The sequence below is a fragment of the Anas platyrhynchos genome, chromosome 15, assembly GCF_047663525.1.
Source record: "Anas platyrhynchos isolate ZD024472 breed Pekin duck chromosome 15, IASCAAS_PekinDuck_T2T, whole genome shotgun sequence".
Lineage (NCBI taxonomy): Eukaryota > Metazoa > Chordata > Aves > Anseriformes > Anatidae > Anas > Anas platyrhynchos.
The window spans coordinates 8505939-8530264 of NC_092601.1; the positions used below are offsets into that span (position 1 = coordinate 8505939).

At 61.1% G+C, this 24326-nt stretch overlaps 1 protein-coding gene across 4 annotated transcripts; it reads left to right on the forward strand.

The window, feature by feature from the left end:
• Window positions 1-424: 424 nt before the first annotated feature.
• On the forward strand, window positions 425-22904 carry SRL (sarcalumenin). Of its 4 annotated transcripts, XM_072023673.1 has the most exons (8): window positions 427-580; window positions 7603-8823; window positions 10460-10558; window positions 11398-11493; window positions 14467-14502; window positions 17933-18049; window positions 18393-18626; window positions 19284-22904. In XM_072023673.1, exons 1-8 carry the CDS (start codon window positions 520-522, stop codon window positions 20093-20095), a joined length of 2676 nt encoding a protein of 891 aa, XP_071879774.1. In that variant the 5' UTR covers window positions 427-519; the 3' UTR covers window positions 20096-22904. The 4 variants fall into 4 exon arrangements, with proteins under 4 accessions (XP_071879775.1, XP_071879776.1, XP_071879774.1 ...); XM_072023674.1 differs by lacking the exon at window positions 7603-8823 and having other exon boundaries at window positions 425-580; XM_027469027.3 differs by lacking the exon at window positions 14467-14502 and having other exon boundaries at window positions 432-580.
• The last annotated feature ends 1422 nt before the right edge of the window (window positions 22905-24326 follow it).

Sequence of the window (24326 nt, forward strand, 5' to 3'; positions counted from 1 at the left end):
GGGTGTACCAGGATGGGGGTGCCCCATGGGGCACTGTGGTTTGGGGAGGGGGGACACCACCTCTTCGCAGGGCTTTTTGGGGGCACCCCCACGGGCAAGGCTGCCCCCCGCTCTGTACCTGCTGTGCCTGGCAGGGGCCGGATCCTGCATCCCCTCTGCGCCCCCTCTCCCAGCACAGCCCGTGGCCTCCTGCACCGTCGTCCCCATCCCCACCACCCCCTGCTCTTGATGAGCTTTGGGATGGGGGGAACTTTCTCAAATATCCCCAGGACGCTGAGTGCTTGTCCCCATCTCTGAGGACCCCTCTTGGCACGGGACGGTGACCCCATGGGCAGTGCCACCTCCTTGCCACCAGCCCTCCCCGTGCTGCCACCCCCGTCCCCCGGCTGCGGGCCCCCGGGGGGGATCGGTGGCGGCAGCATCTGTGCAGGGCTGTGCTGACGGCCGCCAGCCCGGCCCCGCGGCCCCCGCGCCGTATAAATAGAGGCAGCGAGCGGCAGAGAGCTCCTGGCAGCCACCATGAAGCGCCTCAACCTGCTGTGCTGCTGCGTGGCCTCGCTCCTGCTCCTCGGCACGGCAGGTACGGCTCCCGCACCGTGCCCGCGGGGCTGGGGGTGTCCGCGGGGATGGGGGTGCTTATAGGGTTGGTGGTGTCCAGGGAGCTTGGGGGTGCTTCTAGGGCTGTAGGTGCCTCTAGGGCTGTGGTTGCATATAGGGCTGTGGGGCTCTGTGGGGCTGTGGGTGCCCACTGGGGTTGTGGGGTGTCTATAGGGCTGTGGGTGTCTATAGGGCTGTGGGTGCCTGTAGAGCTGTGGGTGTCCGTGGGGCCATGGGTGCCCAGTGGGGCTGTGGGTGCCCAGTGGGGCTGTAGGTGCACATGTAGGGCTGGGTGCCTGTGGGGCTGTGGGTGTCTGTGGGGCTGCAGGTGTCTTTGGGGCTGCAGCTGCCTGCAGGGCTGTGGGTGTTCATGGTTCTACAGGTGCCCATCGGGGCTGCAAGTGCCCATGGGGTGGTGGGTGCCCACACGGACCTTTGGGTGCCTGTGGGGCTGTGGGTGCCTGTGGGGCTGTGAGTGCCCGTGGGGCTGTGGGTGCCCATGGGGCTCTGAGCCCCCCCGGGGCAGTGGGTGCCCCATGAGCCCAGCCTGCCCCCAGGGCGCGTGCCCCATGCAGGACATGCTGCAGGGCTGCAGCCGGCTGAGTTCATCCATGCCAGGGCTGCAGTCACCCCAAAACTATGCGGGGCCACAAGGGCGGGGGGAGGCTGTGAAGGTCCCCACTCCACAGCCGGGGTGGGTGCAGGGGCTGTGCTGAGGGCAGCACCCACGGGCTGCGAGGGTGAAGCCCCCGCCTGGGGTCCGATGGGCTCCAGGGCACCCAGCACAGCCCCCTCTCCCCCCCCAAATATCTGCCAAGCAAGACAGCATTGGGGTGACCCCCAGACCCCCTTCCCCTGCTGAGCACCCCGGTTTTGTGGTGGCGCTCGGCTGGCCGTCCCACGGGGGAGCCGGCGACATCGCCGTTACCCTTGCTTGCCCTTGAGTTAATTTGGGCCGGTTCGCTGCCTGGCCGGGCTCGGGCGGCCGCGCTGCCGGGGGGGCGGCTAAGTATGGAAACAGCCCTGTAACGGGACACTGAGCTCCTGCGGCCGCCCTGGCCCCCGCGCCACTGCGGCCCCGCGCGCGGGCACCCGCAGCTGCTGCCTTCTCGCAGCCCGGCACCCCCTGGCCCGGCAGAGTTTTTTATCCTTTTAAGGGCATCTTTTACCCTTCTGGGGAATAAAAGGGGTTCGGGGTGTGGGATGTGTCCCGTCGGTGGTTGGGGGACCTCTGTGGGGCCGTGCGCCGGGGATGGGGACAGGAGTGCCAGGGGGATCCTCTTCGGGCATGGCTGGTGGCTGGTGCCACCCAGGGCTGGGCTGGTGGCCCTGTGGGGGACCTGTCACCGCAGGAGGTGGCCCCAGTGCTTGGGGCTTTTCCTTTGGTGCAGAACCAGGCTCTGGGACACGCTCCCCTCTGGCCTGCAGGAGGCCCCTGTCACCCTGTGCCTGGCTTTTCCCATGGGTTCCGCCGCCATCTTGAAGGCCTCGGCTTCCCGAGGGCCGTGCAAGGCCCCGCGGCGAGGAGATCACAGGGGGACCCCACAGGAAGGGTTATCACAAGCACCTGGTGGCTCAGAGTGGGCTTGGGGTGGCTCCTGCAGCCCGGTGACCAACCCCGGCCTCATCCTTGGCACGTGGGGGTGAAGCCCCCCCAGGTTTTGTGGTGTTTTTTAGCTTCTGTGTGCCCAGCCCCACTGTGGTGACGCCAGGGGCTGAACGCGCTCGTTCAGCCCCTGCCAGAACGGCCCTCGGCCCACGTGGCCGGGGCTGGCAGAGCTCCCCGGCGTGGACGGGTGCTTGCCCACCTCCAGCTGGGCAAGGAGCTGAGGGAAGCCCTGGCACGGCGCAGAGGGCGTTACGGGGCTGGCACCCGGCTCTCCCCGTGGCAGCAGCCTCGGCCACCGCCACCACGCCCCGGGACTCCTCACCCTGCCTCCTCCCGGGTTCCAAGCACCCAGGACGTGTCAGCTTGGGGTGGAGCCCACCTCAAATTGTCATCTGGAAACGGGGTGGACATTTCCACCTGGAAAGTGTAATCTTGTGTTGCCTGGGTACACCACCTTGAGGAGCGCCCCATCTTCTGGGAATGTGTCCCAGGACACCAGTGGGACATGTCACCTCATGGGGAGCTCCATCACCACGTCCTCGTGTCAGTTTGGGGTGATCCCCATCACAAGGGGGTTCTATCACCTGCAACACGTCACCTCGTGGTGGGCTCCATCACTGGGAATCTTGGGGTGGGTGGCATTATCTAGGCCAAGTCACCTTTGATGCCCTGTCCCACCAGCCCCGACGTTTCTGGGAGCACTCTTGGCACGCTGTGCAGGTGACATCCAGCCACACAGGACGTGTGGATGGGAAACCTCGCTTGTGTGCAGCCCCCTGGGCACAGGGTCCCCATGGGGAAGGGGTTGGGAGCTGAGCTGCAGCCAGGGAAATGTCCCCACCATGTCCCCACCACGTCCCCACTCACCGACCTGCCTGCTGCTGGGGGTGCCGAAATCCCAGCCTGTGAGGCAGATCCTAGAGTGACCAAATCACTCCTAAAATCACCTCATTCTTCAGGCGCCACAGGAATAGCAGCGGTGCTGCTGGCTTGGCAGTGTTCCTCAGGGCTATTTTAAGCCCGCGGGGACATTTCCCTTGTAAGCGATAGCCCGAGGAAGCCATCGAGCTCGTGGGCTGGCGGGGGCTGGCGAAGGGGCTGGGGAGTCTCCAGCCAGGCACCCCGAGCCATGCCGGGGTGCTGGCACCAGGAGAAAAGCCCCAGTGCCAGCCGGGGTGGTGGGACCCCAGCTGAGTTGGGATCTGTGTCCTTTGTCCTGCTGCTGGGGCTACTGGAGGGGGTTGGGTCCCCTCCAGCCCCAGGTCCTTCAGCATCTCTCGGCACACAGCCTCCTGGCCGGGGAGCTGCTCACGGTGTCACTCTGCTGCCCCTGTCCCTGACAGGAACACCAGCGTGGGCACCCTGTGGGAAGACAGTTGAAAAACACCCCGCAGAAACGATTCCCAATTTTCATCTCTATATTTAGCGAGCCCTGAGCCTGGTCTAATCCATTTGGTGCATCCTGGTGAGGTTCCCTTACCCTGACTCCTTAATCAAAATATCATGCAGCTCTACCCCACTATTCACAGAAATTAAGTCTTTTTTTTTTTTTTTTTTTTTTTTTTAGTCTGACTAATCTGTTTCCTGTGTCAGCAGTGCGATCTGCATCGATCAGACATCTCCCCCTGTAGGTGGGCAGCTGGGATTTCTGACATCACGCTGGGATTTCTCCTGCAAAAAGGCTGGAAAATGCACTGGGGTGGCTGGAACTGCCCAGGGTGGGAAACTGAGGCACGGGGCGGGGGGGCAGGCAGGAGCTGCTAGATCTGGCTGGCGAGGCAAATCCTCCTCGAGGTGCTTGCCCTGGCAGCAGCGTGGGGCATCCTCCTTTTCAGACCTTCTGTGCATTCCCCACCTCCTTTCCCCTGGGCTGTTCGTGCTGTAGCTGGAGGTGAGCTGGGCTCTGTCCCCAAGCAGAGGCAGGGACATTGCCGTGACACAGGGGGACTGCAGCAGGGCGGACGGCACGGCCGGTGCCACGGGAATCCCAGGAGGTGCCAGGCGGTGCCTTGGAGCCCAGCCACCTCCCGGCACCTCTGGAGGACTTTGTCAGAAGCAGGCACATGGTTTGGGATTCATGCAGCTTTGCCAATCCTCAGAAAGAGGGGAAAAAGGGGCTGGGGGCTTCCTCGGGTCTGGTACAAAATTCTCCAGTGTGCTTCTTTCTTTCGGAGCAGCAAGATGTCCCCCTAAGTCAAAGAGCCCATTTGACCAGAACCTTTCTTTGACCAGGCCTAAATAAAAGGAACGAAGGTATGAAATAGTGCTTTGGCAGCCGAGGCCTGGCCTTGGTTTCCCTCCAGCCCTGCCTGTGTCCCTCCGGGCAGTGCCACCGTCACTGCTGCCACTCCAGCTCCCACCGGGACGGGCACGGCCGCTGGAGCAGATGGGGACATGTGTCTGGGGTGTGGGGTCCCCCAGAGCCCCTCGGGGAGGGCATGCCTGGTGGTGGCAGTCCCCTCTGTGACTTTCCCCACGATGCTGGTTTATGGACTGCCGGTGGGACCACAGGAGAGCAGGGAAAGGCAAAGTCGGGGTTCGCATGGGGCTCTGCGCCCCTCAGGGCATCTCGTGGTGCCTCCCGGGGAGCCGCTGAGCTCTGAATCAGCCACGCCGTCAGAAATAACTCCCCGCGTGCTGCAGGGGCTGGGATTCGGGCAGGGGAAGAGGGCGTGTGAAAAGCCATCCCCGCGGCGCTGCACATCGCCGGCCCCACGCTTGGGGCTCCTATTTCTGCTGGAGGGGGAGAGTGTCCTTCCCGGGGCCACCTGTGCCCATCTGTCCCTCCCGGCTGTCCCCAGCCCTGGCGCCGTCCTCAGAGGCAATCCCTCCCGGCGGGCTTCGTTCACCCGTGGTGCTGCCGTTTCATGCGGCCCTGTGCGAGGATGGCAGGAGGCAGCACGGCAAGGAAGGGTCATGGGTGTTGTAGCCATAGGATGGTGGAGCCATCCCTCTTCCTGGCACCAGTACTGGTGTCTTGTGGCACACTGAGCTCACCGTGGGATTCCCGTCACGGCTGTGCCCCACACCGCTGTCCCCAGCCATGTGGGCAGGGCTGGTGCAAGCTTGGGGACCTGGGGTCCCACCACCAAGGAGGGGGGCAAGGTCTCCGATGTTGCTCAGTAAAATGTAGGGTGTGAAGCTGGGGAGCCCTGGAGTCATCTTACAATGGGTCTGCACAGTGTGGTTGTCCCACTCTCTCCCACAGTGCGTGGGGACAGTTCCTGGCTGAGGACGTCACCCTTGGCTGGCAGGCTGGCACCGGGGCCCAGGGGCTGGGGATAAGCGAGTGGGTGCCTGCAAGGGGGCTGGTGCCATCCGTGCCCCCGCTGAGCTGCTCCTCTTGACCCCACCGTACAGTTGCTGGACGTATTTTTAGCCCACGGAGGCCGGGCGGAGGGTGTTAAGCCCATAACCTTCGGCCCATTTTGCTGCGCGGCGCTCATCAGCCGGCCATCTGCAGATCAGCACAATTCGTCTTGTGATGGATTTGGAGACCATGTAGGGGAAACAGGAGGGAGAAGGAGGTGGAGAGGGGAGAGGGACTTTATATAATGCCGTGAAGGTCACAGGAAATAAAGCCCGTGGCCGGCACACCAGCAGGAATATCCCAGTTGGAGTGTGTGGGGAACATTTCCCTTCTCCCACAGGGGATGGCTCACAGCTGAGGGTCCCAGTGGGTCACTGTCCAGGGGACACGTCCATCCCCTGCATTCAGTCAGAGGGGTCACACCGGCCCTGGAGACCTCCATTGGGGTCTCCTTTGGTCCCCTCCTCACCTGCCCTGACCCTCTCCAAATGCCCACTCAGGGATCAGCTTCCCTCCAAGCCCTCCGGGTCACCAGCTATTCTGGGGCCACACTGGGAGTCTCCCTGTCCCCATCCGCTGCGGGGAGCCTCAGGGTGTGGGTGGGCAGAGCATGCCTCACACCGGCTGGCCTCTTCAGACCCTCTTGGGTGGGAGCTGCGTGGGGCTTGCCATGCTCCAGGCTGGATGTGGAGCTTCCTGTACCTGCGAGCCGCCTGCTAGGACAGGATTTGGGAGGTCAGCGTGGGCAGAGAAGGGTGACTGTGCATCTGTGACAGGCGTGGGGATGCTGGCACCTCTGAGCCATGGTGCCAGGCTGCACATGAGGACTATGAACCCTGGCAGGCTGAGGCGGGCTGGTGCCTCCCAGCTGCCTTCCGCTGGCACCGTTTGTCCCCCGGCGCGAGCCCTCAGCTGTCGTGTGACTGCGGGCTATCAGCATGGCTGTCCCCAGCATGGCACGGACAGACACACGGCCAACTGCCCGGCGCTCTACTCCAGGGCTGCAAAGTGTCTGCAGAGGGCAAAGAGGCCTGGGGTTGCCCCACACTGTCCTTGGCTCTGCTCCTGCCGTGCTCACACCGGGGATGGGTGGTACCCAAAATTTCAAGGGTGTTTTAAGTCACACTTGAAGCAGCAAGCCAGGTCCCCGTGTCCCCAGCACAGCGCTGCAGGGCCATGGGGCACGAGGCCGGAGGAGGATGCCGGCTCCATGCCGCGTGCCGTGTCCGTGCCCGCTGCCTTCCCGCGGCCGGGGCGGAGGTGGCGTTTCTCCCGGTTGGCATCTGCTTGCCAGCTGGAGTACAAAGGCATTATTTTCCTCTGAAACGCTTCCCTGGTATGCAGGCATTAGAGTTTTCAGGGGATTATTTAGGCTAGCAGCAACTGTTTGTAACGGAGACAGTATAGCTGGTGATATTTTATTTTTGGCATCAGTTGACTAATGTTAAATTGCAGTCGGAGGCCTATGGAAAATACAGATGACTTCTCCCGGACTGCAGAACAAATTCATTGTGTTCCAGCCAGTTGCACGGAGTGGCAAATGTTTTCCTAATGAAGGGACGCTCACAATAAATAGCTCCGCGCCCCGCCGCGGGGTCAGGCCCTGTGGTGCCGCCCGGCCCAGCCCTTCCTGCGCGCTGCCGGCTGCGGAAAGGCACGGCCCCGCTGCGGGGAGCCGCCGGCGAGGGGCTGGGGAAGGACCCTTTCACCTGCCAAGTGCCCGAGGCCTCTTGCACCCAGCGCCCCACTTTCGTATCCCCACCACCACTGGGTTCTCTCTCAGGGCCGCTTTGCCGCCTCGCCCTGGCCCCACAGCGCTTCTGCGGCGCCCCACAGCCTGCACGGCCCCGGGGCCACGTCCCAGCCCCGCGCAGCAGCAGCGCTTCTGCCCGCAAGCACCTCTTTGCGTCCAGCTTCTTGCTACGGCCAGGGAAGCGAGCTGGAATCAGAGATGCATTAGGAGAATTTAAAGTCTTGGTGGCAGCCTCCAACCCCCTCTCTTGCCCCCGCTGTCCCCCGGCGGCTGCGCGCCCCACAGCCGCGGGCGGGCGCGGGTAAGACTGACCGAGCTGTTCTCATCGTTTAGAGCCGCGTACCCCAGCCCCAGATGTCGGCCGTGCCGCACAACGCCCCTCATCGGCCATGGAGCCCCAGCTGGAGGAGATGGCCGCCGCTGGCAGCCCTGAGGAGAAGGAAGATGGCGGCACCGCCAATGCCTCCATGCCCAGTGCTGCAGAGAATGGAGGCAGCACGGGGGAGGAAGAGTTGAAGGGAGGCCCGAGTGGGGCCACGGGGCTCAGCCAGGAGGGGCCCCACAGTGAACAGGGCCCCGGGGAGGATGAGGCCATGTTGGGTGTCCCTGAGGCAGCGGGAGAGGCTGTCCACCAGCATGGCCCACAAGATGGCTCCCGTGACCAGGAGAGTGAGGAGGCTGATGGTGGCACCAAGGAAGCGGCCACTGAGGAGCAGGGGAAGCCTGAGGGAGAGAAAATGGAGGAGCCAAGAGTGGTGTCTGCTCCTGAGAGAGAAGAAGAAGGGGAAGAGCAGAGCTCAGAGGAAGATGACGAGCAGGGGGAATCTGAGGAAGAGGGTGGGGAGTCTGAAGAAGATGGAAGCAAAGGAGAGTCAGAGGAGGAGGGAAAGTCTGAGGAGGAGGGAGAGTCTGAGGAGGACGCTGCTGGCCCAGCAGGGCCAGAGGACGGAGCTGAAGGAAGTGACAAGGAAGAGACCGGCGTTTTAGGGGAAAGTGGCCACAGCAAAGCAGCAGCTGCCAGCAAGGGAGAAGCCAAGGATGGCCCTACCAGCTGCCATCACCCACCGTGTGGGGACGTGGAGCCTGGCTCTGGCAGCAGCAGCCCAGCAACAGCAGAAAACCCACCTACAGCCGTGGAAGAACCAGCAGCAGCTGAAGACCCACCAGCAGCTGTTGAAACCCCACCAGCAGTAGTGGAAGACCCACCAGCAGTAGTGGAAAACCCACCAGCAGCAGAAGACCCTCCAGTAGCAGAAGACCCTCCAACAGCAGAAGACCCTCCAGCAGCAGTGAAAAACCCACCAGCAGCAGAAGACCCTCCAGTAGCAGAAGACCCTCCAACAGCAGAAGACCCTCCAGCAGCAGTGAAAAACCCACCAGCAGCAGAAGACCCTCCAGTAGCAGAAGACCCTCCAGTAGCAGAAGACCCTCCAGTAGTGGAAGACCCTCCAGCAGCAGCCCCCCCTGCAGACAACCCATCGCTGGCAGAAACGGAGAGCCCACCCAGCCCCAGCGCCCACCCTGCTGCCGCTGAGCGCCAGCACAGCCAGATAGGTTGGAGTCTTTTGCTGTTGGTGTGCCGTAGTGTAGTGAGCAGAGGGCGGCGAGAGTGACCTACTATCAACCCCGGCGGAGCTGCGCTTGGCTCATTAAACTGCGCCTAATGCATGGCCCTCTCCTAACGCTTGTGCTTCCCGTGCCTGCCCCTAACTGCTGCACGGCCGGGCCAGCGGTGGCGCAGGTGGGAGCCCGCAGATGCCAGCAACGCAGGTGCTTGTTGCAGCGATACCGAGGCTGGCCAGCATTTCCCTCGCTGCACTTTAAGCCCATGACTTCTCCCATCTGTGGACACATGAACTTCTGCCCTTCCCCTCGGCCCCTTTCAGCAGCCACAGACCTGCTAAAGGACATTTGCCAGCCCTCAGAGTCCACCAGACCAAACTCCCGGCTCTCTTGGCATGCAGGCAGGATGCTGCCCAGGCCGGCAGGTCTCGTGTCCATCAGCCACTGGCCCGCAGCCCTTGCCATGTAAGGAACGTGTAAAGAGCCAATTCAGCCCGCTGAATTGCTGAAGCGCCTGCTCTGGCCACGGACAGGGTGTGTTTGGTCACCGAAATGTGAGCTAGCTCAGGAAAAGTGACCCCCCCTTTCCATGTTTTACTAGAAACGCTTACGGACTTTGGCCCATGGGCTAGGCAGCAACCTTTGAACACAGCTGATTCTTTTTTGCTTCCTTCCGTAACATCCCAGCTCAAAAAGTTCACATTTGTGCCGAGAGGAAAACCCAGTTTGGAATCTGTGGCTTTACTTGGCAAGTCAAAAGGTCTTCCTCAGCCCCACGCTCAGGGAGATGCTCAGCACAGTCCCTCGGGGCAGCCCCAGGGCCCGTCAGTGCCCCTGTTTGCCCGGGCACCTGTACCCCAGCCCAGCCAGTGGGGCACGTGTCCTTGAGGCCCTGCTCCAAAGCCCCAAGCCATGGGGCCCTCTGCTAGCACATCTGGAGCTGGGACACTTCTGTCCCCCTCTGCGGGGAGGCTGGGGAAGGCGCCCAGGGCCACCTCTTGCCACTCAGCACCGAACCAAGGAGGCTCCGGAGAGGCAGCCACCAGCCTGGCAGGAGGCAGAGGTGAAGAGGCAGGAGGGAATCCCGGCCTCGCAAAACCTCATGTCTGCAGCTCGACGTGTGATTTTTGGGTGGTGGACAGGGAGAGAGGCAGAGCAGAGAGCACCCAAAGCTGAAGGGAGCTGCAGCTGCCGGGGGGAGCGGCGGGGTGGGCAGGAGCCCCGTGGGCAGCAGCTGCTGCGTGCCCCAGCCCTGCGCTCCCCAGTGCCCGAGAGCCCCTTCCAGGCACATCCTTCGCATTCCCCGCGAGCACCGGCCCTCGCCTTCCCCTCGGGAGACACCAGGGGCCTCCCCCACTGGCCCCTCCTCGGAGCCAAGCAGTTGCCCGCGACGCTTCCCCCGGCAGCCATGGCCCCAGCAGCCCCGGCCAAGCTTCCCGGAGCATTTGCAAAACAGAAAGCTAGCGGCGTGACAAAGCAGGCGGGTGCCGGGTGCGCAGCGGGGCCGCGGGCTCGGGGTGTGCGCGCTCCCCAAAGCCCTCTCCCCAGCAGCAGCTTGTGTGAGCTCCCGTGCGGGTCCCCCGCCACCAGCTCCAGCAGTAACGGGTCTCCTTGTCTTTCCCTCCAGAAGAGGTTGAGGATGCCAGCGAGCCCACCAAGCGCGACCGGTCCCACTTGGAGAGCACCCTCAAGCTGAACGAAGACAAACCTGCCGACGACTTCTCAGGTGAGGGAGCCCGGGTGGCACCGGTGCGTGCAAACCCCGCGCCTTTCATCCCAGCCATGTTTCCAGGATAAGCTCCCTGCCACTGTCTGAGAGCTGAGTCTGGCAAACCTGCTCTGCTTCGTGAGGAGCACGGGCAGGGCTCCCCTTCCCTAGGCTGCTTTGTCATTAGCCTTATGTCTTGTGGGTGTCCATGTCTTCAATACCAGCCCTTACTAGCATACTTGAGGTATTTTAAAGACATCTCTAAGAACGTACAAGAATGAGGAGGCCAGAGAGAATGGCAAATCATGAATTGGCCTGGGCCAACCACACTGCTGCCTGCTGCTCAGAGAAGCCTGGGGCAACTTATAATAAGGGGTTTTGATTTTTTTTTTCCAATTATAGATTGGGTATTATTCTTATAAGGCTTGCTTCTGCTGGTCCCATTGGCAGTCAGGACTAGAAAGGAAGCAATAAAAGCGGCTGGGAAATGCCAGCAGCAGGGGGGCAGCACTGGCTGCAGCAGGGGTCCCTGGGCTCCGTGGAGGACTTTGGGGATCACGGGTGTTGAGTGCTAAATGAGAGAGGCATTAATGAGAGAGGTTCCTTGCATCAGCTGCTGGCAAGCACGAGACCGGCAGGAGATGGGGACAGTGCCCAGTAGGAAATATTAGCAGGGCAGGGGCACCAAGATGCGTGACTTGGATCAGTTTGGCCAAGGTTTCAAGCACGAGCTGCGTCTCTTGATCAGCTGTCACCCTCCAGGTCTGCAGGGAATGCCCAGTAGCTTACCTAGGAGGGATGCACCCAGGGTGGCTGGGGTTTGGCTGTCTCCCATCTGCATGCTTTTGCTCCCACAGGAGTACTGCAGCGGCTGAGGAAGATCTACCACTCCTCCATCAAGCCCCTGGAGCAGTCCTACAGATACAATGAGCTGAGGCAGCACGAGATCACAGGTAACGCTGCGGGCACCAGGGTCTCCGGCACCGTCAGGTCATTGGGATGCATTCAGACAGCAGTGCAGAGAGCAGATCATGGAAAGGCTCGGCTAGTTCGTCTTCCTCTACAGCTTCCCAAGAAGGCCATGAACATGCTGGGCTCGGAGGACGTGCCCTAGTGAACCCAGCACCCAGCGGCAGGCATTCCTGCATCTGCCTTAGCCCATCTGCTGTCAGGACCATCTGTGTAGGCTGAGCATTGAACCCTGCCTGCTTTGGGTCCTCCACCTGCTCAACATCAATGCTCTGTACCCGTGCCAAGCAGAGATCATGGCCCAGCAAGACAGGCTTGGCAAGGAAGCTTAGGACCTCTCAAGGCTGGGGTTGAGCTTCCTGGGGGTGGCTGGAGCTGGCATCCTTCCTGCTCCATATGGGACACGGCCATGTGGGCAGGGTATTCCTCAAGCTCGGCAGCCTTCACTCATCCCGGGAGTTAGAGTTTCCACCCCTTGGCAACTGCAGACACGTTGGATCAGGTGAGCAGGTTCCCGTGGCCATGGGCATTGGCTTGGGCTGAGCCCCAGCAGTGTACGAGGCCCTCCAGAAGAGAAAAGTGCAGCTCTGGCCCCAAGATGCTCACACACCTGGAGGCTCCTGTGACCCTTATGACATGAACCATCCCATTTTCCAAGCACAGAGGGCTCCAGACCCGGGTTAAGCCGTGTCCCAAGCTGGGACCAGGTCCCCCCGTTCTTTGGCTGCATGCTCACGTCAGCCTCCTGCCAGAGTCCCTCCTAGCCCTGGGGTTTTGCTTCCTCCCCCAGACATCCTCAGGGCTTTGGCCTCACACCCTGGAGCCATGCCTGCCCCACCGGAGCCAGACGACCCCGCACACCACCCTGATTTTCCTCTGCAGATATTCATGGGTCCCCTGCTGTTATAGGCAAACCCACAGGACACATCCACCTAGAGCAGAACTCCTGCTTTACAGGGGCCCCCACTGCAGCCCAAATTCCACTCCTAGTGCCAGACTTCTGACATTTGGCAGGCAGGCTTCCTCACCCCCAGCCCGGCCAGCTCCTCTCCAGCTTGGAGCCAGTGGGGAGCATGTGGGGGACCCACGGGACAGCAGGACGGGGTAGGGACAGGGCTGTGGAGCCCTCATCACCAGCCCAGGTCCCGTCCCCACACCTCACAGCACACCCTGGGCATCGGCCACCACCCACCGGGGTCCTGGGGTGGGCGGTTGGAGGTCTCAAACGACCAGAGGCACATGCAGCTGCCCCGCAGCCCGCTCTGTGCCGCTGCCTTCGCGCTGCCTTGGCCTGCCTCAATGTGCCTGGGGGCCATGAGCTGCTTGCTGTGCTGGGGGGAGTCAGGGGGGATCACAGCAACAAGCATCCGCTCTCAGCTCACCCCGGGGCACTGCGTTTTGGAGACCACTTGGGGTCGCAGGGCAGATGGTGGACTCTCAGCTTCTTTCCTTATAGGATGCAGCCCCAGTGCACAGCCCGGGGCCTAGCTCAGGACACCCGGGTCTGCTCCTCAGCTGTCCCACACCCAAGCAGCACCTCCCTGCTCCCTGCTGGGGAGTCTCAGCTGCCCGGCACAGGACAAAGCCAGGCACAGCCCCACTGGGCTGCGAGAAGCCCGGGCCATCCTCCCACGGAGCTGTCTCGCCTTCCACCAAACTCCTCAAGTACCTCTGGAAACCCCAACCCTACCATTCACAGTCACATTCTAAAAGCCTAAAGCACAGCACTTTGCCTTTTATACCTGCTGTCATGGTTTTCCCCAACCCTTCATTAGCGGTGCAATTAGAGCAACCTGCAGATTAATGAGGGGAGTGGCTAAGGGAGCCCCTTTGGCTTTGTAGGGTGGGCGAGGGCACAGTGGGGCTGAGGGAGCCTTCTCATCTGCTTCCACCATGCAGTGGGGTGAGCCCCTGTCCTGCCTGTGCCCACAAGGGGTTCCTGGCACCGGGGTGCCCCTGTGAGCAGGAGATGCCCCAAACCTCCCCCCGTGGTGAGTCCCCACAGCCGGAGAGGCTGGAGGGCGCAGAGCTGGCTGGGGGGGGAGCGGGACAGCTGGGCGAGCAGCGGGGCAGCAGTGTCATGGAATATGCATGACCTTTGAAGGTGTAAGCCAATATAGAGGGGTGCCACGGCAGGCACCCTCGCCCCTCCATTACGCGGCAGCCCTCCCTCCATTTTGTCCACCTTCCCCGGGCTCTTTTTTGGCCTCCGCTTTGGAGCCGTGGCTGCACCAGCCCCAGCGTGGGTCCGAGCCGAGTGGGGCCTCCCCACCACGCACAGCGGTGCCCTGGGGAGCTGCGACCGGCGCCGTGAGCCTGGCTGAGGCTCGGAATTGCAGCCCCGAGTTCACCCAGCTCCCTGCTCACAGCATGGCCAAGCCCGACAGGGGACGTCTCCATCCCATGCTCAGCATGGGATGGGTCCCCCGTGCACTTGGGTCCCTCGCTCGGGGAGCCTCGCAGCCTGGCGATGGGAAGCTTGCTGCCAGGCCATGGTGCATGCTGCTGATGCTAATTACTGTGTATGTGCCAATTAGCCTGCCTGCTTAGGGGATGGCCTGATGATTGCCTTCACCAGGCAGTCCAGGGAGGCACGCAGATAACCGTGGGGTGGTCAGGGCACGTGTCTGGGTTGCTTGCTGTCCTCGTGTGGCTCCGTTTGCTTGGTGATGCTGCCAGGGAAGGCAGGGACAGGAGGATTGGGGCGCAGGGCATCCCCGGCAAGGCAGCTCTGCCTGGGTTTGGATTCTCATGCTGGTAGCTGCGGGTCTCGTTGCTGACAGACTGTAACTCCTTCTTTCCTGCTGGAAACGTGGCCGTCCTCTGGCTTTGTCCTGCCTCCGAGAAGGCCAGGGCCGGTGTTCAGCTCCCTCTTCGGCCCGGGCCAGACCCAGGCAGCCGCATCCCTTCTTCGACTCACGGTACCTTTTCTCTCTCCCCGTGTCCCCTGCTAACAGCTTACCCCGGACGCACCCTGGGCTCCTCCGCCACAGGTTGGTATTGCTGCCTGCCCCCTGCATGCTGCCGACGCTGCCTGAGCTCCTCACTGGCCTCTGGCTTTCCTCTTCACCCACCCCAGCAGAGCCACGGCTCGGCTGCTCCCGCGCCCCACGGCACCCAGCAGCACAGCGCTGCCCCGGCACTGCCTGCCCCGCAGCCGTCCTCGCCTCTGCCAGGCTTCCAAACCTTTTTCCCTCGTGGGTTCAGTCTCAGGAGGGTGCGAGGTCCTCTAGTGATGGCTCAAGGGCTTTTCGTGGTGGGCCCACAGGTCCGTCTCCCACCCACGGGAGCGGAGCAGAGCCCACACTGCGGGGGTGATCTCTTTTCACCCTTTTACGTGCAGAAACTTCCCCAAATGCCTCCCCTTGATCCCCCCCGGCTGCAGTTTAAGCCGATGACCCAGCAGCAGCTGTCCTACTAACACAGCCTGGCCCCTGCGCGGCGGCCTCAGCCCTCTCGGGAGCTGGAGCTGGCTCCTGTCCCGTGTCATGCCCTGGGGGAGCTGCCAGGGCCCCTGGGAGCACCAGCCTGGAGAAGCAGGGGCTGGGAGGGAGGCCAAGAAGCACTGGTGATCCCACTGCCCTTCCCCTGGGTCCCTGCTGTGGCACAAGGCACACAAAGGACGGGGAATCCCATCTTTTCGTGTCCTACGCCACGGCCCCTGCCAAAGTGGGCTCCTCCGTACCCGGCCCCGAAGTGGCAGAGCCCCAGTGGTGCCCGAGGGCCTCTGGCTCCCTGTCATGCCAGCGTGCAGGCAGTGGAGAGCGTTGCAGATATATTTAGCGTGTCAGATAGCTGTGTTATCTGCGTCTCTGGCTGCACAGCCACACGGGTGTGCGTGCTTGCTGCTTGCGTGGGTGTGCGCACACGGGGCGAGCGCACGGAGCACCACACAGGGCGAGCATCCACGTGCAGCTTTCCCCCCGGCTGCGGGCACACGCGTCCTGCAGACAGACAGGGGGCTTCGCAGGGGGCTGGCCTGGTGTTTGAACCCCCCTGGTTTGAGGGCAGAGTGGGATGTTTGGGCCAGTCCGAGCCAGGAGAGGAGGGAGGCTCTGTCCACGTCCTCTGCCTTGCTGCGTGTCCTCGGGATGGATCTGCACCGCGGGGTCGCCCTCACCCCACAGGGCTGAGCCAGCACCCGGCACTTCTGCAGGGTTTGAGGAAGGAGAAGACCCAACCCAGAGCTCGTCCTGGCCCCAGAGCAGTGGGGCTCCCACCTGAGGGCAGCCTGGCTTTGGGAGCAACATGGAAAAACCACCCACAAAGCCACTACTGTAGGAAAAAATCCCTCCATGAGCGAGAGAAGCAGTTCTGTGTCCTCCCCTGCAGGCAGCAACCCTTCCAGGAGCAACAATGCTCCAGGGCATGGACTAAGGCAGAGCGAGACAGGACGAGAAGAGCACAGCCTCTGCGGGGGAGATGTGGCCTGCCTGCCCTGACTGCCAGGTGCTTTGCAGCGTCTCGGCATGCTCTGTGCTCCAGGAACCCTTAGAGAAGCAGCTGCTGTGATTTAAGCAGAGCCACAAACGAAATGCAAAGAGCTGCAGGGTCTGAGGGTCCCCCCACTCACATGCAGGGCGAGATCATGCACCGACCGGTGTGAGGCCACCCTGCAGACACCAGCAGGACGAGCTGGGATGCACTGGGACGAGCTGGGATGAGCACCAAGCGTGGCGTGAGCCAGGCTGGGCTGGGAGCGAGCAGCCACAGGGTGGCTGGAGAGAGCCGTGGTGGCGGAGCCGCCGTCATCCCGTGCTGGTGCTGGCAGGGACGGAGCCTCTTTTCCCCTGGCAGCAGCACCAAGGTGACGCAAACCCGTGCTGGAGGGACGCAGCGGGGGGCACCCAGCAGGGCAGAAGGCCTGGCCAGGCACCCAGCGGGGTGGGAGCACGCTCTGCTTCCCCAGCCCCACGCCGTGGGCAGCGGCAAGGAGGGCTCACGTCCTCCAGGGCCCAGGAGCTTTCCAAAGCAAGGGAGGGGATGGTTTTGGAGAGCTGCTGGTGACCTGCAGAGGGGCTGCCCATCTCGGCACGGCCACGTGCGGCCCCGGTGTGCAGGGAGGGTGCTGAGCCACGCACCTCGCACCCCGAGGAGCCCCCCCGGCACGTGCAGCGGAGCCGGGGCTCGCTGGCTCCTGCCCTCACCCAGCCACACCTGGCCGGGAACCTGTTATGAAAGAGCACGCGGGGACCCGCCTTCAAACCTCTGGCACAACATCACAGGGGATAATAACAATAATCATCCGAAACCCAATTAAAGCCGGCGAGCGAACAGAGCGGCAGCGATACAGTGGTACGGAGGAATGATTAGTAATGAAAGCCCGAGGTTTCGACACTTGTTTTTGTCCCGCATGGGAACAGAAAGGCAGATCCCAAATATTTTGGGGAGATGGGAGTGGGAAGGCTGCGTCTTCCCTGGCGGAGGAGACGGAGGGGGTTTGGTCTGACTGCCCCCGGGTGACGGCCACCCCACTGCCAGACCCTGCCTGCCTGGTGCTGCCTCACACCTCGGGGGCAGGAGCAGGGCTCGGGGCAGCCCCGCTGTGGGTGCCCTGTCCTGTCAGCGGGGGAAGGCTGCAGAGCAGGGGGTGGGGATGAGCTCCCCACAAACGGGAGCTCACTCATGCAGTTTTTACTTCCATTTCTGGTCTTATTTGGCCTTGAGCTGACTAGCATGCTCCCACCTGCCCAGGGCACTGTCTGGGGACCAGTATAGCCCAGGGGTTCCCATGCCCAGTGCCATTTGGGCAGTGGGTTGGTGGTGCTGGTCGGCCCCAGCACCTCCTGGAGCTGCTCCTGGGCAGGGGACAGGTCGTTACGTGCCCCATGCCAGCCCTTGTGTGCGCTCCGTGAGCCTCTCAGCAAAGTGTGGGGCTTCCAGAGCATGAGCTGGGGACTGTGGTTAATTCTCCTCCTGCCTTTCCCCGAGCCCAAAGCAGGGCTGTTGGCTGAGCTTGCCCTCCCTGTGCCGGTCTGGAGCCCTGCAGCCTTCGAACACCCCAGCTCCTTTTGCACGAGGCGTTTACCCTCCTGCAGCATGGCCACGTCCCCTGCATGCCCAGTGCTTTGTGGCTCCTGTCCTCCAACAGCCCCCTGCAAACAGCCCTGAGCTCACCCTGGCTGAACTCGAACCGAGCCGAGACCCGACCTAAAAGACCTTCAACTTGTCCTGTAGTCTAAGAAGGGCCAAAGCTCAGAGCAGGGCAGACAGGGTTCGATCTCGCCGCGGTGCCAGCACGGGGCCCTGCCGGGCGATGCTGTGGCTCAGCGGTGCCGGGAGAGCAGCCCCGAGGGCGGCCGTCTCCCCGAGGCTCTGCGGCCGTGCCGCTCAGCTGGGATGTTCATTACGGCAGGGAGTTAAATGCGCAGCGGCCACGGCTATTGTTTCTTCACTTCCTCTTGTTATTTCCCCTCTCCGCAGATGGGGAGATCACTTCCAAGCCGATGGTGCTATTCCTGGGACCGTGGAGCGTCGGTAAATCCTCCATGATAAACTACCTCCTAGGGCTGGACGACACTCCCTACCAGCTCTACACAGGTACCTCGCTCACCGCGGCCCCGTGGGCTTCTTCCCCTGCCACATCCCCATCCCTCAGCGCAGTGCTCGCCACCCCCAGCCCCCTGGGTGCAGCACAGCAGGGAGCCTGCATGGCTGCGAGAGCAGCAGCCCCGTAGCGAGGGCATCTTGATGTCTTCTCCCCATCCTGCCCCAATTTATTCATCCTCCCAGGAATAAAGCCGTTCCCAATCCTCCTCTCTGCTCCCACTGATGTTGTCTTGGAGCCTGGGAGGTGCTCCCCGTCTAGGCCTGGGCCAGCCCCCGCAATGGCCGGTGCCCAGCACAGATTTCACAGCTCTGTTTTACCTCTTGTGCTGGACAGGGGCAGAACCCACCACCTCCGAATTCACCGTCATCATGCACGGCCCCAAGCTGAAGACCATTGAGGGCATCGTGATGGCTGCAGACAGCGCGCGCTCCTTCTCGCCCCTGGAGAAGTTTGGGCAGAACTTCTTGGAGAAGCTGATAGGGATAGAGGTGCCCCACAAGCTCCTGGAGCGAGTCACCTTCGTGGACACGCCTGGCATCATTGAAAACCGCAAGCAGCAAGAACGAGGTAGGGCTTCACTGCGTTCATCCGAGGGACTCCAGAAAAGATGCTGTTACGATGAAGGATAGCAATGATGACTGAAACATGATGGGGAAGAGCCCTAGGCTACAGGACGGGGCTGTTCTCACTTTGAGGGGGTTAGGGAAGTTTGCCCATGGCCTGGGGAACGTACCCAGCCATCATGGCTCAGCATTTGCTGTCCCATTTGTCACTTGGAGCCAGGCTTTGCCAATGGCTGGTGCTGCAGCAGCACCCAGAGGGGCACCTGGCACTGGATGCCAGGACAGGCCCCGCAGGGCTTGCAGACCCTCTCGGTGCCCACTGGGGAAAGCAGTGCCGTATCCGATGCCTGCTGACAGGGGCAGCAGGAAGCTGTGGCTGGCAGCAGGGAGAGCAGAGGTTTGGAGGTGAGGCTGAGGGTGACGCGCAGTCACAGGCCCAGGCTCACAGGGATGAGTTTTCATGCCCAGAAATTAACTCTGAAGTGCTTTAGCACACGAGAAACGGGTTCTGTGCCACTTGGGAAGTCAGCTGTGTCTCACAGCCTGCCCAACCCAGACAGGGGGTGAGCCGCAGCAGGCTCGAGGTTTCTCTGTCCCTTGACCTGAAGGGACTCCCGCTGTGCTGGCCATCGCTGCTGGATTTCTCTTTCCTCTCCTCAAGGTTACCCGTTCAACGACGTGTGCCAGTGGTTCATCGACAGAGCCGATCTCATCTTCGTCGTCTTTGACCCTACGAAGCTGGACGTGGGCTTGGAGCTGGAGATGCTGTTCCGCCAGCTGAAGGGCCGAGAGTCCCAGATCCGAATCATCCTGAACAAAGCCGACAGCCTGGCTACCCAGGAGCTTATGAGAGTCTACGGTGCCTTGTTCTGGAGCCTGGCTCCTCTGATCAATGTCACAGAGCCACCCAGGGTGTACGTTAGCTCCTTCTGGCCCCACGAGTATCATCCGGACACCCACAAGGACCTGTTCCTCAAAGAAGAGATATCACTCCTGGAAGATCTCAACCAGGTGATTGAGAACAGGATGGAAAATAAGATCGCCTTCATTCGCCAGCACGCCATCCGGGTGCGCATCCACGCCCTGTTGGTCGATCGCTATCTCCAGACCTACAAGGACAAAATGACCTTCTTTAGCGATGGAGAAATGGTGTTCAGAGACATTGTGGAAGATCCTGACAAGTTCTTTATCTTTAAGTCCATTCTGGCAAAGACCAATGTCAGCAAATTTGACCTCCCCAACCGCGAGGCTTACAAGGACTTCTTTGGCATCAACCCCATCACCAGTTTCAAGCTGCTGTCTCAGCAGTGTTCCTACATGGGCGGGTGCTTCCTCGAGAAGATCGAGAAGGCCATCACCCGCGAGCTTCCCGATCTGCTGGGGAGCATCGGCCTGGGGAAGAAGCCCAATGTCCTCTCCTGCGACATCACCGGCTGTGGCGAAAACCCAAAGAATCGCTACAAGAAGCCGTAAGGTTTCTGTAACACAGCCGTCCACGTGTTCCTACCGGTGAATGAGCTTATGTCTTATCTGTCCAAGAAGCCGTGGTCTGTTAACCCTTTGAGTGCCACACTGGCAAAGGCTACTGTACGATGAGGACTTTGAGTCATTGACACCAATGGCAGGGGAAGATGGGTGGGCATAAGAAAGAGAATAAAAACTGTGAATTCCTGACATTTTATCTTTGTTCTTTTGAGTAGAAGGCAATGTTTAAGCTGTAAGTATGAGCAATGTGTGGTGAGCTAGAACTGTAGCTGCTTCTTCACTGGTGCCGAGATGGGCGAACTGGAATTTCAGCCTCTGCATACACGAAGCCAGCAGGGAGCAAGGACGAGGGCACGGCGAGAGCACAGGGGCGAGCAGTGACACAGTAACCTGGGGCATCACCGGGAGCCCCGGGGCACGGCGCTGCGCAGGGAAGCAGAGGCCAGGTTCCAGCTGTTGTTTTCAGGCACAGAAATCCTGCAAATCTCTGCAAATATTGATCCTGTTTTTCCTCCCAAGGCTTTTAGGTCACCTGGTAGAGTCCTCCTTTCATGTAACAGCCAAGCTTAACTTTGTTCTGCAGCCTTCACCTGGGCGTGAGCCCTAAGAAGGGATTCGGTCCCCCCGCCGGGCGTTTGCAGGGGCATTTGTTGCTCCGGATGGATCACCGTGATGGGATCTGCAAGTCCGTGACAGAGCAAGAAGTGGTCTGGAGAGGAGCTGCAGGACTTGGCTGAGTTGTGCTGGAGGAACAGGGGCAGCACCCCGCATCACAGAGTCCTGCAAGGAGCTGTCAGCAAGTTCTCTCCAGGCCAGCACCGAGACGGCACTTCGTGCCTGCTCCTGCCATTAACCTCAAAAATCCATGCTGGCAAGTCAAGCCCGAGAGTCAGCAGGGCTCAGAGGGTTAATAGTTTGGCAGTTTGACCTCATTTAAGTCCTCATTGCATGCTTTCTCCAAGCAGCCCCGGGTTTTTGTGCTCTGTGGAGGCAGACAGGAATGGGAGATGACGAGCCACATCCCTTTTTCCCCTCTGCTGACCTGTTCTCCCCAGGACAATCCAGGCAGGTTTCTGTGGCTTATTGTCCAAACCTCACCCATTTTAGCCAGAATTTTGTTGGCTTATCTCTGTGCATCGGCGCTCAGTCCTGGGAGTCACAGGAGAATGACTTTTGCTTCAAAGGCAAATCCCAAGCAGGCGACCTTCCCCGGGGAAGCTGACCTTGGAACCTGGCAGCGAGCGCTGGAGGATGACGGGTGGCCCCCACCACCGGGCTGCGCTGCCCAGCACAAGTGACAAAGATCTCCCGGACGGAGCCTGGTGCCTTCGAGCCCAGCCACAGCCTGCTGAGTGGCTTTTCTCCTTCCTCCTGCCAAAGGACCACAGCCACCGCTGCTCTCCAGGAAACCTCTGGAGCAGAAGGACTTACCTTTGGCAGGAACAAGAAGAGGTGGAGGTGCCGGGTGAGGCAAGAAGAAGGCAAAGGGAATGAGCGAGGGAAAGAGAAAGCTGGAAACAGAAGGCTCTGTTGTGATGGGAAGGGTGTGAAGGGCAGTGCCCCTTGTCGCCACGTGCCCCACGGGACGTGGGCCAAGGCAGAAGGTCCCTGGGGCCCCATGTCCCTGGGCGCTGAGGCTGGGTACTGCAGAGAAGAGGTCCCCTGAACCCAGGTGGGTTTGGGGTGATGCCACCCGGGGACTTCCCAAGCTCCTTGCCTCTGCTTGGGGTGAGGACTGTGCAGCTGAACTAGAGCCGACGAGACCCAAATCCACCTCCAAGCATGGGAAGGGGCACGTCTTGTGCAGAGGGGACTGGAAGTAACGAGTGAAGGCAAGGAGAGGTGTCAGAGAAAGCAGAAGCCAGGATAGCCTGGAGAGAAGTGATGCACTCATGAGTCAGTGCTGTGAGGTCTCAGACCTGCTGCCTCCCTTCGCTCCTGTTCCTTTTTCCCTCTTTCACGTTATCTCATTGCTCATCGCCGTCCCTCTCTATCTCACCCACTCTTTCTCGCCTCTCACTGTCCTCCGCTGGGTGAGTTTGCATGGTTTTCTTAAGAGCTAATGGCACTGAAATGCCAAAAGAAATGTGCTAATAGAGTTGCTGTTCCTGCCGTTGCGCTGTGTGTCATTGTCACAGTAAGCAAAGTCCATCAAACCTTCTATTTGCAAGTGCCGTGTTGTGCCATCTCTTTTTTTGCTGCCTTGTCCCTCCAGGGCCCGTGGGCTCTGTCCGGGGTGCCCCATGGAAAGCCCCCGGAGCCCAGGAGGAGCCTGACCTCTCCCTGATGGCCTCAGACCTGAAGGCAGCATCACTGTGCTCTCAGGCTGCTCCCATCCTTCTCCCAGCCCCTTTCCTTTCCTTTTCTTTTGCTCCAGCTTTTCTTCAGCACTCATTGCCTTCTCTCCCATTTACGACCCCTCGCTCTCTCCTCCACCGCCTGCAGCCCCGTGCAAAGCACTGGCACGAGTGTCCCGGACGGGGCTCCTCTGACATGGCCAGCTCCTTTCCTGGCACACTGCGCTGGGCTTCCCTCTCCCCCGCGACGTCCCACGCAAGAGCGATGGCAGCGGGGGGGTGTCTGAAGCTGGGGCCAGGCTGGGGCCACCTCCTGCTGCCCCCGTCCCCGCGTCGCGGGCTGCGAGCATCTCTCCTGAGCGCGCACTGGACAGACACTCGCAGGAGGACACACAGCGGGGACACAGGCCCGTGTAGGTGCCCGTGATCGAGTGCATTTGGATGAAACTGTCAGCTTGAACATCGGCCTGTCTAATAAATCCTGGCATTTTCCAAACACACTCCCTGCGGGTGCCTGTTTTTTTTTTCTCCGGCCCGAGGCCAGCGGGGTGAGGGTGGGGGGCAGCGGCCAGGTGCCCGTCCCTGAGGCTACAAGGAACGCATCCCATCCCATGTGGGCTCTCCCCAGCACCAGGGCCCCCCTGCTGCCCCCAAGCAACACGATGCCCAGGGGCACGCACAAGCAGCTGATGCCCTGCTTGGCTGCAGCTTCTCCCCCTTGAGCATCACATTGACACCCGCTCTACCCTGGGGTCCTGGTGCCCCCCAGCTATCTGGCTAGCTTGCTGGTCAGAAGGGGTTGTCCCAAGAAAGCTGGAATAGGCAGGGGAACATCTCACTCAGCCATGGCTCCTTTGGAAAGCCTGGAAAATCCACGGCGTCTCAACGTGCCTGAAGGTCTGACTAGCGAAAAGCACAATTTCTTTCCAGAGCTACTTTAGAGACGTGAATCATGAGAAATTAACACTCCTGGCAGAATAAAAACCGATTCCACTGAGATGCGGTGCTGGCAGCAGCCCTGGTGTATCTCTTGGATGGAAAAGGCAAACATTTATCCCAGGACCTCACCGGGCAGGAGCTGCCCATGCTGCTGGCGGCCCCCAGCACAGAGCCCAGCTCCTGCCTGCACCCGGCGGTGTTCCCAAAGTGTGGCCGTGGCACTGCCGATGTCCAGGCACAAGCTGAGGGTGTTACTGTCCCTGCTGCCTCCTCTGCCCCAAGACTTACCCCAAGGTCTCCATCGCCTGCCCCAGCGGTGCGTGGAGGTGATGGGACGTACCCGCTGCGGGATGTTCCCACTTCCCCCTGTGCAGGGCTCAGAAACCTGAATGAGCCCAATGGTAAATGAAAAAGGGTCGTGTTCTGCCTGCCAAAACACACCGCTCGTAACCTCACCGCCCTCGGTAACATCTCTGCATTTCAGGGATGAAAATATCCCAGTGGCTCTTTCGCAATGAAGTTGATTCCATTTCTGTTTGTTTGTTGTGTTTTATTTGTTGCTGTTTGGTTTGGTTTTGTTTTGCAGACATTATATTACACTTCGCAGGGGTGAGGAGCGATGCCTGTAACTCGATCAATTTTTCTCGCTGCAAGCACAAGGCCAGCGCTTCTCACTGTAATTAATTAATTAAGCCCCGCACCTCCCCAGCTGTACCTTCCCCACGGAGGAGCACCTGCATTTCGTTAGTGGCAGCCGCATGCGGGGAACTCATCTGTGTGCTGCCTCTTTCATGGAAGAGAACCAAAAACCAGGTTGCGCCTACGTGGGATGAGCTGGAAATCAGTGGGTTATGCCTGGGGCACGTACACGCTGAACCACAAAAGTGCACAAAGCCTTGGCAGCCCCGTGGCACAGCCTGGGCAGCGTGGAGCCCTGGGGAGGTCGCCTCAGCCTCGCTGCGTGCCCAGCAAGAGCAACGCAG